This window comes from Balaenoptera ricei, chromosome 17, assembly GCF_028023285.1.
Source record: "Balaenoptera ricei isolate mBalRic1 chromosome 17, mBalRic1.hap2, whole genome shotgun sequence".
Taxonomy (NCBI): Eukaryota; Metazoa; Chordata; class Mammalia; order Artiodactyla; family Balaenopteridae; genus Balaenoptera; species Balaenoptera ricei.
The window spans coordinates 74,975,670-74,990,557 of NC_082655.1; the positions used below are offsets into that span (position 1 = coordinate 74,975,670).

A 14,888-nucleotide genomic window follows, 5' to 3' on the forward strand; every position below is an offset into this window, starting at 1 on the left:
TACTGATGACAAATCTGAGGTTCAGAGAGGTCAAGCTGCCTGAAGCCACCAAGCTAGTAAGTAGCAGACCTGGAATTCAAACACTTTGCTGATTTCAAAGTCTGTGCTCTTCTCAAGACTTTATGCCTCCCTAGTATGATGTGCAGAACTGAGGGCTTCAAAAGCTGAAGCGGATGCAAAGTTGAGCAGAAATAAGAAAGCAAATACCGTGCGAAATGTTTAAAACACGCAACTGAACTTATATAATAAAGATACCTCAAGTGTACTTGTTTGCACCCCTTAAACCGTTCCAAGCGTGTCTATGATGGCACACTCGAGAAGAAGGAGCTGGAGAAAAAGGGAAATGCACTTGGTGTCTCCCAGCGCTCAGGGACCCAGGGTCCACCTACTCATACGTGTCCTCTGAAACACCCGTTGAGAAATCTGTGCTCTTAAAACTGAGAAACGCTGGAGGAGACCAGCGATTCCCAACCAGGGATGGGATTATAGTCACAGGGGATCGCCTTCAAACTGTGCTTGCCCTCCAGGGAGGAGAGAAGATGCTGGGACCGTAAGTCTGAGGACCACTGCTCTGAACAGATCCCATGTTTAGGAAGAAACTTTCAAGGAGCAAGAAAAGAATAACCCCTGGAAACTAAGTCATGTGCATTTCTGCCCTAGGAGCCATCCAGGTGGGCCGAGGCCCCAGCAGCTGGTAGACGCCCTTTCTCACCCCCCTCCACGCTGTCCACGGTCTCGGGAGCCCGCTCCCATCACTGCAGGTGAGGCTCCCCAGGAGGGAAGCGGCTCTCTCCCGGGCAGCGCAGGCCCGGTGGCTGAGGCCCACGTGGTCCCCGCTGACCTCGGGGCTCCTCCTGAGAATCTCCAAGTGTGCCGGACCTGTGAGGGCAGCCTTCCCGAAACCCCAACGAGTCCTGTGTCCTGAGGTCCCCAGGAGACCTTCCTGGCCTCCACTTCCCCAGTCCCACCAAGGCTGAAGCTTCTGAGTCTCCAATCTAAATGCCTCTCCACCCGGGATGCCCCAGAGGGCTTTGTTTCCTGACCCGACCCTTTTACTTGCACGTAGCTTCATTCCCTTCTGTTCCCATTCCCCAGTCCCTGGTCCCTGGACCAAACTGTCCTCACAGGCCTGGACCACAGGCTCAGAGCTCATCTTCTGGTTCCCCGGCTATCCCCGCGCACTGTCTAGTTTGATATCACTGGCTCCCCAGTGAAGTCCAAATTCTTTACAACAGAAGATCAGACCTCTACCACCCGGCCCTGCCCTGCAGAGAATTCAGCGTCCCGTGCCCCCTCTAAGGAGCCATCCGCCAACCTGAAATGCCATCCTCGGTTCACATCCCTGGCTACGTCCTAGCCAAATTCCAAGCACCCTGATCCACAGGTACTGCCTCTCTCTCTGAACACTTGTCACATAATCATGCATGGTCTTTTACTACACTTTATACTTCCACGTATTGGTCATGTTTCCCCAAATTGATTACAAGTTCATTAAGAACAAGCACTGTGCCTTACAGCTCTAAAGATCACACTGTGCCATCCATGTTCAGGGCTGCAATCGTAGTGGAAGATCAATGCCTATTTCTGAATAGCACTCTGAATAATCTAGACATACAGACGTTATTTTTCCTAGAGCTAGAGCACAAACGCCAACATTTATAATGGAAAGATGTGTATGGGAATACTAGAGCTTCAAACCTTAATCTGTCTGCTTATAAATTCTGTAGGATAAAAATCCCAGCATACGAAAAGGAAGACTTCTGCTTTTAGTACTAGGTACCCAAATCTCTTCGAGACCGCTTTTGGTGGATTATCATTTACTGTGACTTTCTACAGTGTGCAAGTTAAGTTCACACTAACATTCAACAACTGGTCCAATAAGTATTACAGAGGAACATATTTTGTAGCTTCCCAAGGGAAAAATAATAATTTTCTAAAAGAGGTGGGAGGGACTATCACAAAAATATAAGACGTTGCTGGAAACCAACTTTCGGTGTATTTCTAAATCAGAGAGAGAGAAAGAGAGAGAAGGAGGGAGGGAGAGAGAGAAAGCACGGCATAGAAGAATAAAGGGAAGGAAAAAACCGTTTAGGTCCAATGCCCGTCTCACCGCTGGCAGTGAGGGCAGAGCTCCTTGCAGGCAGGACCCAGGCTTAGTTTTCTACGCACCCTCAGCTCCAGCACAACCCCTGGGACGGGAGGAGTCACGACTTTTTGAAAAAGTGAATAAATGCACAAGCCAACAGTTAGAGAGTAAAAAAAAAAAAAAAAGAGAGAGAGAGTAACAAAACAAGCGAGATGCTGGAGCAGCTTACAAGGCAGAACTCAAGGACCTCGGGACGAAGCAGCGTCTGGCGAGGCTGAGACGGAGGCAAGCTCCGCGCGCCCGCGCCCCACGCGGCAGGGCGGGCAGGGCCACGCCCCCTTACCTGCGGCACAGGCACTTTCTGCGGGGCGCTCTGGGGCGAGGGGTGGAGCTGTGCCCAAGGCTGGTGGTGCGAGGGCGGGGGCGAAGCCTGGTGGTGCAGGCCCGGGTGGGGCTGCAGCGGAGGGCAGGTTGGCAGCTGCTGGAAGGCCGGCGGCTGCCCGGGGTGCTGCTGGCCGGGGAGCAGCCGGTCCTGGATCGCCTGCGGGTCTGTGAGGCCGACGCCGGGACAACCGTTGGGTCTCAGGTGCCCGGCCAGCTCCCTCGGCGCCGGGGACATGCCCATAAACGGACGGGACGGTTGCATGTTCCTGGGGCCCATGTTCCTCTGTCCGATCCCCATGGCGCCAGGGGGCTGGTGAGACGGCTGCGGGTGAGGCATATTTGGGTAACTGCCGACTTCCATCGGGATGCCGGCACTTCCGGGCCGGACTTGCGGAGGAGGAGTGCCCGCCGGGTTACTCATTGCTTTCATGGGTGACATGGGAGGCGGAGAGGCGTAAGTTCCCTGAGGCTGCGAAGGATGCATAGTTTGCGTGTTCATTTGGTTAAGTGAGCCGCTGGGGTGGATGGGCTGCTGGTGCATGAGTCCTTGACCACTGTTCGACGGGAACCCTACAGCGTTGGGGTATCTTGGGACGGACTGGTTCATTGGAGTATTATTTGTAAGGCCTAGATTCTGATTCATCCCTGTATTGTTAACTAATCCCTGATTTAGGTTACTGTAAGGATAGCGAGAATACTGCCCTGAGTTGTTTATAGTAGGTGACGGGACCGTCTGGCTCCGAGAGCTAAAGGTAAGGGTCTGCGGCCTCACGGCCCCTTGCGGGGGAGGGTTGGGGGAGAACCGGGGGCTGTGGGCGACGGGCTCCCCGTGGAGAGCGGCGGGGGGGTGGTGGTGGAAGGGCTGCACCGCGTGGCGCAGGCTCGGCGCCACCCCGGGGCTCTGCGGGGGCACGTGCGACAGGTGGCCGGGGCCGGCGATGAAGGGGCCTCCCTGACCGAGGCCCTCCTGGCCCGGGGGGAACTGGCCCATCCTCGGCTGCGGCTGCCCGTGCTGCTGCATGGAGAAGTCCCCGCGCGCCATGTAGCCGCCCAGCTGCTGCAGGTGCGGGGGGTGACCCTGCGCGGGGGGGCCCGACGGGGCCGCCTGGGGCTGCGGCGGCGGCGGCGGCTGGTAGGGGGCTCGGATCTGGTCCGGCACCTGCACGGCCCGGGGGGCCCACATGGAGCCGCCGTCCACGAAAGACTGCCCCCCGTGCCGCTCGTTCGGCAGGCCGGGGTAGACACCCATCTGGCCGCCGCCGCCCCCGCCGCCGCCCCCGCCGCCGGCCCCGTGGGGGACCTGGGGGACGGGCGGGGTGTGGTACTGCGAGTGGGGAGACGCCAGTCCGTTCCCAGGGGCACTGCTCATCATTCTGTTCGGCTGGTCCATCAGATGCATCTTTTGCTGCTCGTACTGATTATAGTGATCGAAGTGGGTCAACTTGGTTTGATTCTGATTCGTGGAGGGATGGTGGAGGGATGGCTGTAAGGAGGCAAAGCCTTGGTCTATCGGCATCTGCTGGCCCATGGGATTCACGGGATTTTCAGGGTAACCACATTCTCCCAGGCTCTCGAGGCCTTCGCTGAAAATATTCCCATCCTCGCCGAAAAGACTCATCATTCCTGGGTCCGCCATCTTCTCCCAACACGCGGCTCCTCCCGACCAGAGCTCAGGAGCTGGTCTGTGCTTCACTTCACTGAGGGTTCGTCCTCAGAGCCTATAATCCTTGACTAATCTTCTTCATGTCACTCCATATTTCTTTAATTCTCTTGGACCCTGCAGTGTCAGGCAAATCTGGATAGAGGTCCTAGAAGGGGAGTGGGAGGTGGGGAGGAGGGAGGAAGAAAACAAAGAATTAGGAACAAATGATAAAAACTGCCGGCATTGTACGCATTCGAATTTGGTCTCCATCGACAATACTGATCTAGCCCCCTCACTGAGCTGTATTTTATAAATCTAGTTCACTTTAAGAGAAACTCATTAGCTTCTACCAGAAGCATTATTATGATCGGTTACTTAGAAAGCAAGCAAAACACTAACCTTAACCTTAAATTAATCCATTCACTCCACTTCCTCGCGTTCCATTCTTGGATGGAACAGAACAAAAGAACACAACATGAAGCGGCAGCAGCTGCCACAGCAGGCCAGCAGATGTATGACTGTCGCCAAGCAGCCCATCTGCTGCAGGAAAGCCCTGGAAATGCTCTGGTTACCAACAGCCCGCCCTTAACCTTATTCCCCTGAGCGGTGTAATCAGATGAGCAGCCACAGCACCGAGGGCTGTGAAAAGCTCAACTTAGTTAAATTGACTAGAGGATTATACAAATACCAAAATCAGTCATTTCGTACAAATTGGATATTTACGGCCCACATACAACCAACTACAGGACCGCAACAGAGGCGTCGAAGGAGAAAGCGGCGGAGGCGAGGACGCTGGCAGGCACGCTGGCGAGCGGAGCGGCAACGCATCATTTCCTTACGTCCGTCTGACGGCAGGAACATGCCAGGCTTTCGTTCTCCAGCAACACACGCCCGCCCCTTCCTCCCCCCTGCCAGAGGAAGTCCCATCACGGGTCCATCATCCACCCGAGGGCCCCGGGCTCTGGGGATGGACCAGGAGCCATGCGACCACTCGGACAAACTCTAGCTGGACGGACAGTTTCTAGACGATGACCATTCTTCATCAGCAGAGACAGAAACCTTTCCCCCAAACTGGTCAAAACTGAAACTTTTAACAGAATGAAGTTCAAAATGTCCATGCAGCCCTCACCCTCGCCTTGACCCCTTCTGGGACAAGGCAGGCCGGAGCAGGTAGGTGGAAAGGGGGGCAGGCCTGCCCTTAAGCATCCCCTGTTTACAGCACACGGTGTAGACTAACTACTGCTCTGCGCTTTACGCAAACAGTTGCTAACCGATTCTGTGTCAGATGAAAATAACCAACTTAAAGAATGTTTCCACAATCAAAACAGGAAAGTGTTTTTGTTGAATGCTAATTAAATCAACGACCTAATAAAGAACTAATTCACATAGGAAAAATGTCCAAAATCTTAAACATCTCTGGAATTTAACTCATTTTTTTTCCTCTTTCATAAGCACATGAAGCATTGTGTGATACTGCCCAACTTGAAAAAAACAGTATCTTGTTGAAGAATTTCAAAAGGGATATTACAAACAGGCCCCGCCATAAATCCTACGGACACACGTCCACAGGAGCACGGGAATGGGGACGGCTGGGGCGGGACTGGGGACGGCTGGGGCGGGACTGGGGACGGCTGGGGTAGGGGTGGGGTGGAGGCAACCAGCCCCACCAAGAACCCACGCCCCCAGCAAGGGGAGAACTTCGCCGCCTCCGGGAAATGTATGTAAACAACATTCCTGCTTGCTGTCAGAACCCCAGACAGAACACCTGAGAGGGTCTCCAGGTCGGCAGTGCTCAGGCGACAGCTGTCAGCCGGAGCCAAAGGTCTCCTCACTCTGCGGCTAACTGCCATGAATTTTCTGATCTACTTTCTCCAGAAAGAGAGGTCAGGCGGGTGGAAGTAAGGTGAGCATGAAAGCCATTTTATTTACAGACATGCTGCTTTAAAACCCAAACCAAAGAGAAGTCGAAATCTCCAGTGCCAAATGAAACAGATATTTATAAATTGAATTTACTCCTAAAAAGCCTACGTGGTCAGTCTTCATTTATTCAAGGCTCGTTCTAGCTCTCAAGGAAATAAATACGGGAATGGACTTGATAAGAACTTAAACCAGCCGTGCAGACGTTAACCACTTACCAAAATAACCTTTCCAATGAGCTGAAGGAAGGTAACGTCTAGTTGCCTGTCCTGGGTGGCCTTGCTCTATAGGATAATGGTGGCTTCGTCCTCCAGGGCCCAGCATGTGTCACGGGAGGAACTGCTATGGACTGGATGTGTTCCCAGCCAGCTCCAGAGGGAAAGGAGCCCAGAGGGGAGGCGACGGCTCGGCCTACTGCCTGGAGGGGCAGCATGGAGTTGGCACTCACTTTATAAGGCTGAGCAGAAAGGGAAAAAGAACTTGACTACAGGCCCAGGGGAGGGACGAAACAGAGCACTCACTGCGAGTAATCCTACCCGACACTCGGGTCTCCAGTTCCCGGCTCCTTCCACCAAGAGGCCATTTCCCAGCAGCAGGGAAAATGGCAGCATTACCTGGTACAGTAAACGTGTCACCCACCACAGCTGCGACCACAGTCACGTGAAGTCCGGGCAGAGAAGTCCCAAAACTATGGCTTTAGTGTGTCGCCGGTCACCACTTACGCTTGCGGGGGCAGCCATCACCGCCTTCCTGCCCCTTTTCTGACCTCAAGACTCTGGCTGGCCACTATGCTCGGAATCCATCTGGTAGCTGGATTTCATATTTCTGATCTGAGCTAATCTAATTAATTTATTTTTGTCTTTTTTAATTTGATCAAGACCATTTGAATGCCCACTTTCCCAAGTCACAGCTGCAACATTTAATTTTGTTCCTATCAAAGATATTCATTTAAAATTCCTTTTTGGAGTTTGCCCCCTTGTCTACATTCACTGTCTACATTTTCTGTGTCTAAATCAGCACTGTCCAATGAGCCATCAAATCAAAGCTGTATATGTCTAAAATTTTCTAGTAGCCACGTTTAAAAAGTAGCCCCAAAAAGAGTGAAATTAATTTTAATCATTTTTATTTAACCAATAAAACCAATTTATTTATTGGTTTTATTTTTTTAAATAAAACCAATATATGCAAGTAATTACATATTACTTCAACATGTAATCGATAGAGATGAGACAGTTTACATTTTTTAGTACTGAGTCTTTGAAACCCAGTAGTTCACACTCACAGTATATCAATTCCTACTGGCCACATTTCAAGTCAAAAAGGTGCACATGGGCGCAATGGCTACTATACTGGACGGCACAGGTATAGATTATTAAAAAGAAGAGACAGAAATGCAAGTCATCAGTGTTACCAAATAATTCTCATCATTATCACTTGGGAAATAAATATTCAAGTTGTATTTACATTTGATTTGGCTTTAAATGAAAATCAAGTTAAATCTCAAATAGCATTTATGTATTCAAAATATATTTACTGGGCTTCCCTGGTGGCGCAGTGGTTGAGAATCTGCCTGCTAATGCAGGGGACGCGGGTTTGAGCCCTGGTCTGGGAAGATCCCACATGCCGCGGAGCAACTGGGCCCGTGAGCCACAACTACTGAGCCTGCGTGTCTGGAGCCTGTGCTCCGCAACAAGAGAGGCCGCGATAGTGAGAGGCCCCCACTCGCCGTAGCTAGAGAAGGCCCTCGCACAGAAACGAAGACCCAACACAGCCAAAAATAAATAAATAAATACATAAAAATTAAAAAAACAAAACAAAACATCAAAATATATTTACTGAGCCTCTACTATGAGCCAGGCACTGATCACAGCTGCCAGAGATATATCGGTGAATAAAAACAAAGTTCCCTTTTTTCCTCATGGAGGTTACAGTCATCTGTAAATGATGAAACTTTTAAGTAAAAATTAAGATTCAGGGGGCTTCCCTGGTGGCGCAGTGGTTGAGAATCTGCCTGCCAATGCAGGGGACACGGGTTCGAGCCCTGGTCTGGGAAGATCCCACATGTTGTGGAGCAACTGGGCCCATGAGCCACAATTGCTGAGCCTGCGCCTCTGGAGCCTGTGCTCCGCAACAGGAGAGGCCGCGATGGTGAGAGGCCCGCGCACTGCGATGAAGAGTGGCCCCCGCTTGCCGCAGCTGGAGAAAGCCCTCGCACAGAGACGAAGACCCAACACAGCCATAAATAAATCAATCAATAAATAAATAAAATTTAAAAAAAAAGAATTATGAAATACCCAGAAAAGAGGGGAAAAAAATATTAAAAAAAAAAAAAAAAAATTAAGATTCATGGGTTATGGTATAAAAATTTAGGATACCATTTTACGAACTATTTCTTGGTAATTCATGATGACAAGTGCTCTGTGTGTGATATTATACATTGAACAGTATAGACACCTATAACGGAGACATAATACATGCCTCTGCTCAGCACCCTACTGGCAAGTCTCTTCTGAGTTCAGAAGGTGCTTGGGGGTGTGTTTAGCGGTGAAGAGAGGCACCATGAGACACCCCAGCTCACAGCATCGTGGACCCCGTGGAGACTCACTGTGAAACCAATGATGAAAATTTAGAGCCGGCCAACACTTTGGAGACCTCCTAATCCAAGCCCCTCTTCACTGTACAGATGAAGAAACCCTTTCATATACTGAGAGCAGTAAACATCTCCAACAAAATATTTTAATGACGAACAACTTCCAGAGACGAAAGAGAAATGTATAGATGAAATGGCAACTCACCAGTGAAGCCTAGACGGGGTCCTATTTATTCAGAGATCAGTCACTAGAACAATTGCTGAAACCACCAACAGAAGAGAGTTTCCTTTTAAGAAAATTTTTACTTATACTATCGATAACGTTAAGGAAGCACGCACATATTAGCACCACATTGAGGCTACTGGTTAATGTTTTGGGAAATAAGCAGGATGCAAAGTAGGCAGCCCCAAAAAGTAAACAGCACCCAGAAAACTGGAGACAAAAGCAGGGGGTGTACAACAAACCAAGGTGAAAGAAATAAGTTGTGCAAAAATACATATTAAAGATTTTGAAGAGAAGTTCTGACTTCCCAAAGGTTACATAAACAATGCTTAACTACTGTGCTCTGCTTAATTAAAGTAGGACGGCATTTGTGTAGCCCAGTTTTAATTTGGTATCACAGTGACCTGAAAAGCTAGAAAGGAGATGGGTGAACACAGAACACCTTTCATTTCGTGGGCAAAATACTTCCTACAGCTCAACCACTTTGTATTCGGTTGTGGAAGTAGAATGCCATCCAGGTGCTGTCCATTTTTTCATACGTATCCAACACACGGGGCAAGCAAAAGGGAGCTGCCCTGTAGATGCTAAGACCACCTTAGTGTTCCGTAGCTCGATCTGCATTGTTCTCTTTACTTGTCTCTCCTCCACCTCCCAAGAGCCTCAGGTTTGCGACATTACTTGATCAGGGTTCTCGGGACCCGGTGGAGCCCGTGCCAGCATTTCCAAGGGGGTGTGGAGCAGCGGGAAAGCACACCTCCCACCCTCAGCGCAGCCCGGGAGATGCCTCTAGACCCTCAAGGCTACAAATCACATCGCGAGGGGGAAGGACCCACGGCTGAGAGGGGAATGGACAGAAGAGAAAGGGCTCCGCCTGGCTGGGCTTCTCCTCACCCTGAGAGTCCTTCCAGCTCGACCACGAGGCCTACGGACGGCACTCCCCACCCATGGCCCCTAGCAGCCGCCGAAGGGGGCGGGGGGTCTGCCCAGGCATTGATCCCACGGACAGCGACCCAGAGAGAGAGAGGCAGGAAGCACCTCCAAGTTACCAGCATCAGTTCATCACCAGTCAGTTCCAGGTCTGCCACATGGACCAAATGATGCCCCTCCCGGACACCCCCAGCCCGGGCTAGACCACATTTTCTTCCTCGCTCATGTGTCCGGGCTATGGCTGTGCTGTCCCACACGGCAGCCTCTGGCCACGTGCTGCTGTTTAATTAAAATTAAATAAAACTTTAACTTCGGTTGCTCAGTCGAACAAGCTGCATTCCAAGTGCTCCACACACCCGTGTAGCTGGCGGCTGTGATGCGCGTGTGGACAGTGCCCCCGTGGAACCCTTCCATCAGGGCAGAAAATCCTAGGGACGGCACTGCTACGGGTTTCTTCCTAGAGGTAACATTCCTAGGTGAAGACCATATTAAATAGTAGCAATTCTCTTTGATGAAATTTTTTTTCTCCTGCTCAGGGATTAGTGTTCTTTCAAAGGTCCATACCTACCCCTTGTGATGAAATTTATAGTATTCTTTCCATATACCGTATTTTATGTTAATTAACTATATTTTCAACCTATACAATTTCTCCTTTCTGTAATGTCTCCCGGCATATATTTCTATTTCTTTTTGTTTGTTTGTTTCGTTTTGTTTTGTTTTCTGGGATCAAGCCATTTTATTGAGAGGCTTCGGGGGAGGGTCAAAAGGCTGGGAGGACAATGAGATTCGACGTCCTTCTCCCGGCTGGGACCTCCCCAGCTTCACAGTTGCTGAAAAGGCTCTATTTCTTAATAAATAATTTTTATTATGTTAGGAATGATTCTCAACTACACAAAATTCAGACACTTAGGAATAATTAATTTCAAATTCCTTTTCACTTATAGTCGCCATATTACCATTGCTCTTTAATGAAGTATTTGCAAGCTTAATTTTAGCAACAAAAAAATCTACATAGCAATAGTGAGGCCATTACTTTTTTTAGTGGCTTTGTGCATTATTTTCATTCTCTATTTTACTGGAAGAAAAGGATGCAGGAAGAACAAAAAAGGATGTGAAATCCTTCAGAAGGTCTATGTTGGTCCCAAGCACCACATGAAAAATAAAACCAAAAAAGGAAATAAGAGTTGCATTTATAGTTAGCTTCCATTTATATCACTAGGTAGCCTCCAGTTTTGCTGATGTTAGTCGAAGAGATCTATCTTCCGTTGTGTAAAGCAATGCTGTGCTTTCCGCCAGCATTCCCCATGGCAGTTAAGCGCCCTCCACCCACCCCTTCCACCCCGCCAGATGATGGAAAACCACCCTCAATCCTTCTCAGCATTCATTCACTTAAAAAATATTTAATGAGGGCCAACTCTGCATAAAGCATTTAATAGACACTGCGTATACAGAGTTGAACGAACAGACGTGGCCCCTGTGCCATGCAGCTTGCTGTTCTAGTAAAGCCGTGAGGATATCCTGCATTTTCAGTCCACTGAGCAACCTGTGGATTCTCCTCCCAAATATCTCACAAGTCTTCCTCCTCCTCCAGTTCATAGTCTCTGATGTAATCAGGCGTCATGGTTTCGTGAAGGACGCAACTTTAAAGGCTGACTGGTTCTCCTGAATCTGGTCTCAACACGCTCGCACAGCTGATTGAATGATCTTGTAAGACACAAAATGTGTCCTCTCTCCACCCTGATTAAAATCCTTAAAGCAGTTCCCTAGCTCCCAGGATGGAGGCCAAAAGCTCCAGCGGGTCGCAAGGCACTTTGTATTCAGAGACCCGTCAGCCTCTCCATGCTCTATGCCCCAATTCCCTTCCCTCTGCCCCTGAAACCTTCACCAGCACCCAGGCTGGGTCCGTCAAAGCACTGGAAGTTTACTGCACGTCACCCACTCACCTCCTCACACCCTCCTTACCTCCACACCTGCCTCCTCACCCCCACGCCGTGCTGTGCTGTGCGGTCTGACCTCCCCGCTCGTGGGCTCAGTTCCTTTGTTACCACTCATCCCGGGAAGCAGCCTGACCCTCAGCCTTCCCCACCCCAGGCTGATTTTGAAGCCCTCCCTAGTATTCCCACCACACTGGGGGCAGGAGCTACACAAGCACCAAGCACACCTTGTTCTTGTTTCTCTCCCTGCCTCTCTCCCTGCAGACCGCAGCCTTGCCATTTGAAGGAGGGTCCTGGAAGCACTGGCACCCCCCGGGAGCTGGTGAGAGATGCAGGGTCCTGGGCCCAACCCAACCTCCCGCCCCGGAGTCTGCGTGTTATTAACAAGGCGCCCCGTGACGCCCGCACACGTGGAAGTTTAGCAAGTCCTGCTCGCAGACTGAGCTCCTCCTGAGCTACAGCTGCGATTCTCCTCAATTAACGTGAGAAGGAATAATCAACAACAGGTCCCAAAGAATTACAAAGCAAGGAAAACAAGGTATGTCATCTTACATTTGAGGAAAGGGAGTCTTGGCATTCGTGACCCACAAAGAAACAATACTGACCTCATCCAAAGAATTAGGAATAACCCTTAGTGACAAGTTTTAATTTGTCAAAGAGAGGACATCTGAAAGTGGTTTAATTTCAAAGATACATCTGTCCCTCTGCTTGACAATCATTTTTGCAAGACAAAAAAAATGCAGTTAATATTAATATCTAATGCTATGTTACATAACACCCTATTTCACAGGTCTCTTGCAGAAATACTTCAGTTATTTCTACACAACTTTGAGGAGTCTGGATATTCTGAGCTGCCTTTCAGATAAAGATGGGTATTTTTTCCTACGTAAGAGTCCTGGGGCTCATATGTTTTCTTTCAAGGCAACTAATGAAATGGGACTCAGCTAACAGTTTATACTAAGCGCACTGCCTCCGCACTTTTTTTTTTTTCCTAAATTGGTCAAAAGGCATATACTGTCCTATATGTAAGTTGTGCCGCTAAAGCACCAGGATCAATGTCCTTCAGAGAACAACCTTTACACCCTGCAATTCAACACTGAAATATCACTCCTTGAAATTAACTCCTAAGACTAAGCCCACTGAGAAGACAGCTGACCTGCTCATCCCACCACAGACACCAGGAGAAGAGATCCAGGGCAATCCTCCTTCCATATGCAGCTCAGCGTGACCCAGCAGGAGACCAGTACACATTCCAGGAACACTTAAAATAAGCAACAGTATATGGCAGAAGAGGGATGAGGACAATCATCTATATTCAGAGCCACGCCTACCATATCCATGTAAGTAAACATCTATGTAAAATATGTGGATCTCTCCCTCATCTTTTTAATGCTACCTTAATTAATTTTATTGTAGGTGAAGAGGAAAGCAAATGAAGAGAGACAGGTCCAGAAATAAGAAAATGGAAATTCTGTGTGTAATTTATTTGGGACTGGGAAAAATGCAACTTTGGAAATGTACTTCAACCCACTTGACAAGGAGGTGTATAGTGCAGACTAAGGAGAGAGTAATACAAATTTTACACAATGTGGTGACCACTAGAGTATCTTGCTTAACATTGTAAAACATCCTGGGATAGTTTAGACAAAACGTGGCTGGTCTATAAAGGTGAATGACACCACACGTTTACTAACCCACTAAAAAAAAAAAAAAAAAAAAGTCATTTGAAAATATATTTTCCCACTCACTCTAGATCTGTTTCAAGCTACTGACTTGACACATCCATGCATGCACACACAAGCAGGCACACACATCTGGGTGAGGCCAAGCCTACAAGGAGTGAGCGTAGGACAGGAGGAGGGACGGAAGGAGCAGCCCGGGGCCACCCCCATCCTGAGATGCCCTGGGTGATCCCGGACTCCTATGAAGCGACCCTGCATCACTGGAGGACGCCAAGGGCAGCACGCTGAGGGGAAGAAAACGCGGTGAACAGCCAACTGCTCCTGTAAGAACCAAGCTTTCTGTGCACTTACTATGGCTGTCACTGATTAACTAACTGATCTGGCAATTTCCTACATTCTTTTGCATTTTAAAAGGTTCTGGAAAGCTGAAAGGGGGATCTGGCCTCATAGTCCGGGGAGAGTTTAAAACTGTACCCCAATTCTGCTTGCTTGAAATGAAGGGAGAGAGAGTGTGGTTAAACAGTCTCTTCTGATACACACCCCCAATGTTCTCTTCCTTCAAGGGGGGGGGGGGGGAACCCCTTCGGCAACACCACAGCTGAAAATAATTTATCTATGTTCCCTGTGAGAGCAGAGCGCATGTGATGACAAGGGAGCCTTATCCATCACGAATAAACCCGAGCTCAGAGCCAGGCCAGTGTCACAGGACACCGAGGGCAGAGGTCACACGGCAACCTAGAGGGTGCTCTAAGATGCCATATTTCATGCAAAAGAGAAATACACAGGAATTATATAAATCCAAACTTCCATCAGGGAAGTGAGCAATACAGAAGTGAAACAGGGGACTTCCCCGGCGGTCCAGTGGTTAGGGCTCCGTGCTTCCAATGCAGGGGACGCAGGTTCCATCCCTGGTGGGGGAACTAAGATCTGCACGGCACGGCCAAAAAAAAAAGGGGGGGAAACAGAACTGTTAAGGAGGGTCGAGGAGGCCTTTGGAAGAGTATTAGAGAAACTATTTTGGAAAACTGACCAGGGTCTCAAAAAGCTCAATCTATAGACAAAAAAATGGAAGAAAACAAATTTCAATTACTCTGTGACTACAGTATTAAATTACTCTTTAAAGAAATAATATTTGGGCTTCCCTGGTGGCGCAGTGGTTGAGAATCTGCCTGCTAATGCAGGGGACACGGGTTCGAGCCCTGGTCTGGGAAGATCCCACATGCCGCGGAGCAACTGGGCCCGTGAGCCACAACTACTGAGCCTGCGCGTCTGGAGCCTGTGCCCCGCAACGGGAGGGGCCGCGATAGTGAGAGGCCCGCGCATCGCGATGAAGAGCGGTCCCCGCACCGCGATGAAGAATGGCCCCCACTTGCCGCAACTGGAGAAAGCCCTCGCATGAACCGAAGACCCAGCACAGCCAAAAATAAATAAATAAATAAAAATAAAAGTAGCTATAAAAAAAAAAAATTTAAAAAAAAAAAGAAATAATATTTGACAAAGGAA

General features: G+C 49.2%; 1 protein-coding gene across 4 annotated transcripts in view; it reads right to left on the minus strand.

Moving 5' to 3' along the window:
* CHD7 (chromodomain helicase DNA binding protein 7) overlaps nucleotides 1-14,888 on the minus strand; it is a 179,026-nt gene that overhangs the window by 113,157 nt on the left and 50,981 nt on the right. For all 4 annotated transcript variants that reach the window (XM_059902343.1, XM_059902342.1, XM_059902339.1 and 1 more), the window contains exon 2: nucleotides 2,430-4,278. In XM_059902343.1, the coding sequence (XP_059758326.1) occupies nucleotides 2,430-4,106 (1,677 nt within the window). In that variant the 5' untranslated portion in view covers nucleotides 4,107-4,278. The remainder of the gene's footprint in view (nucleotides 1-2,429; nucleotides 4,279-14,888) is intronic.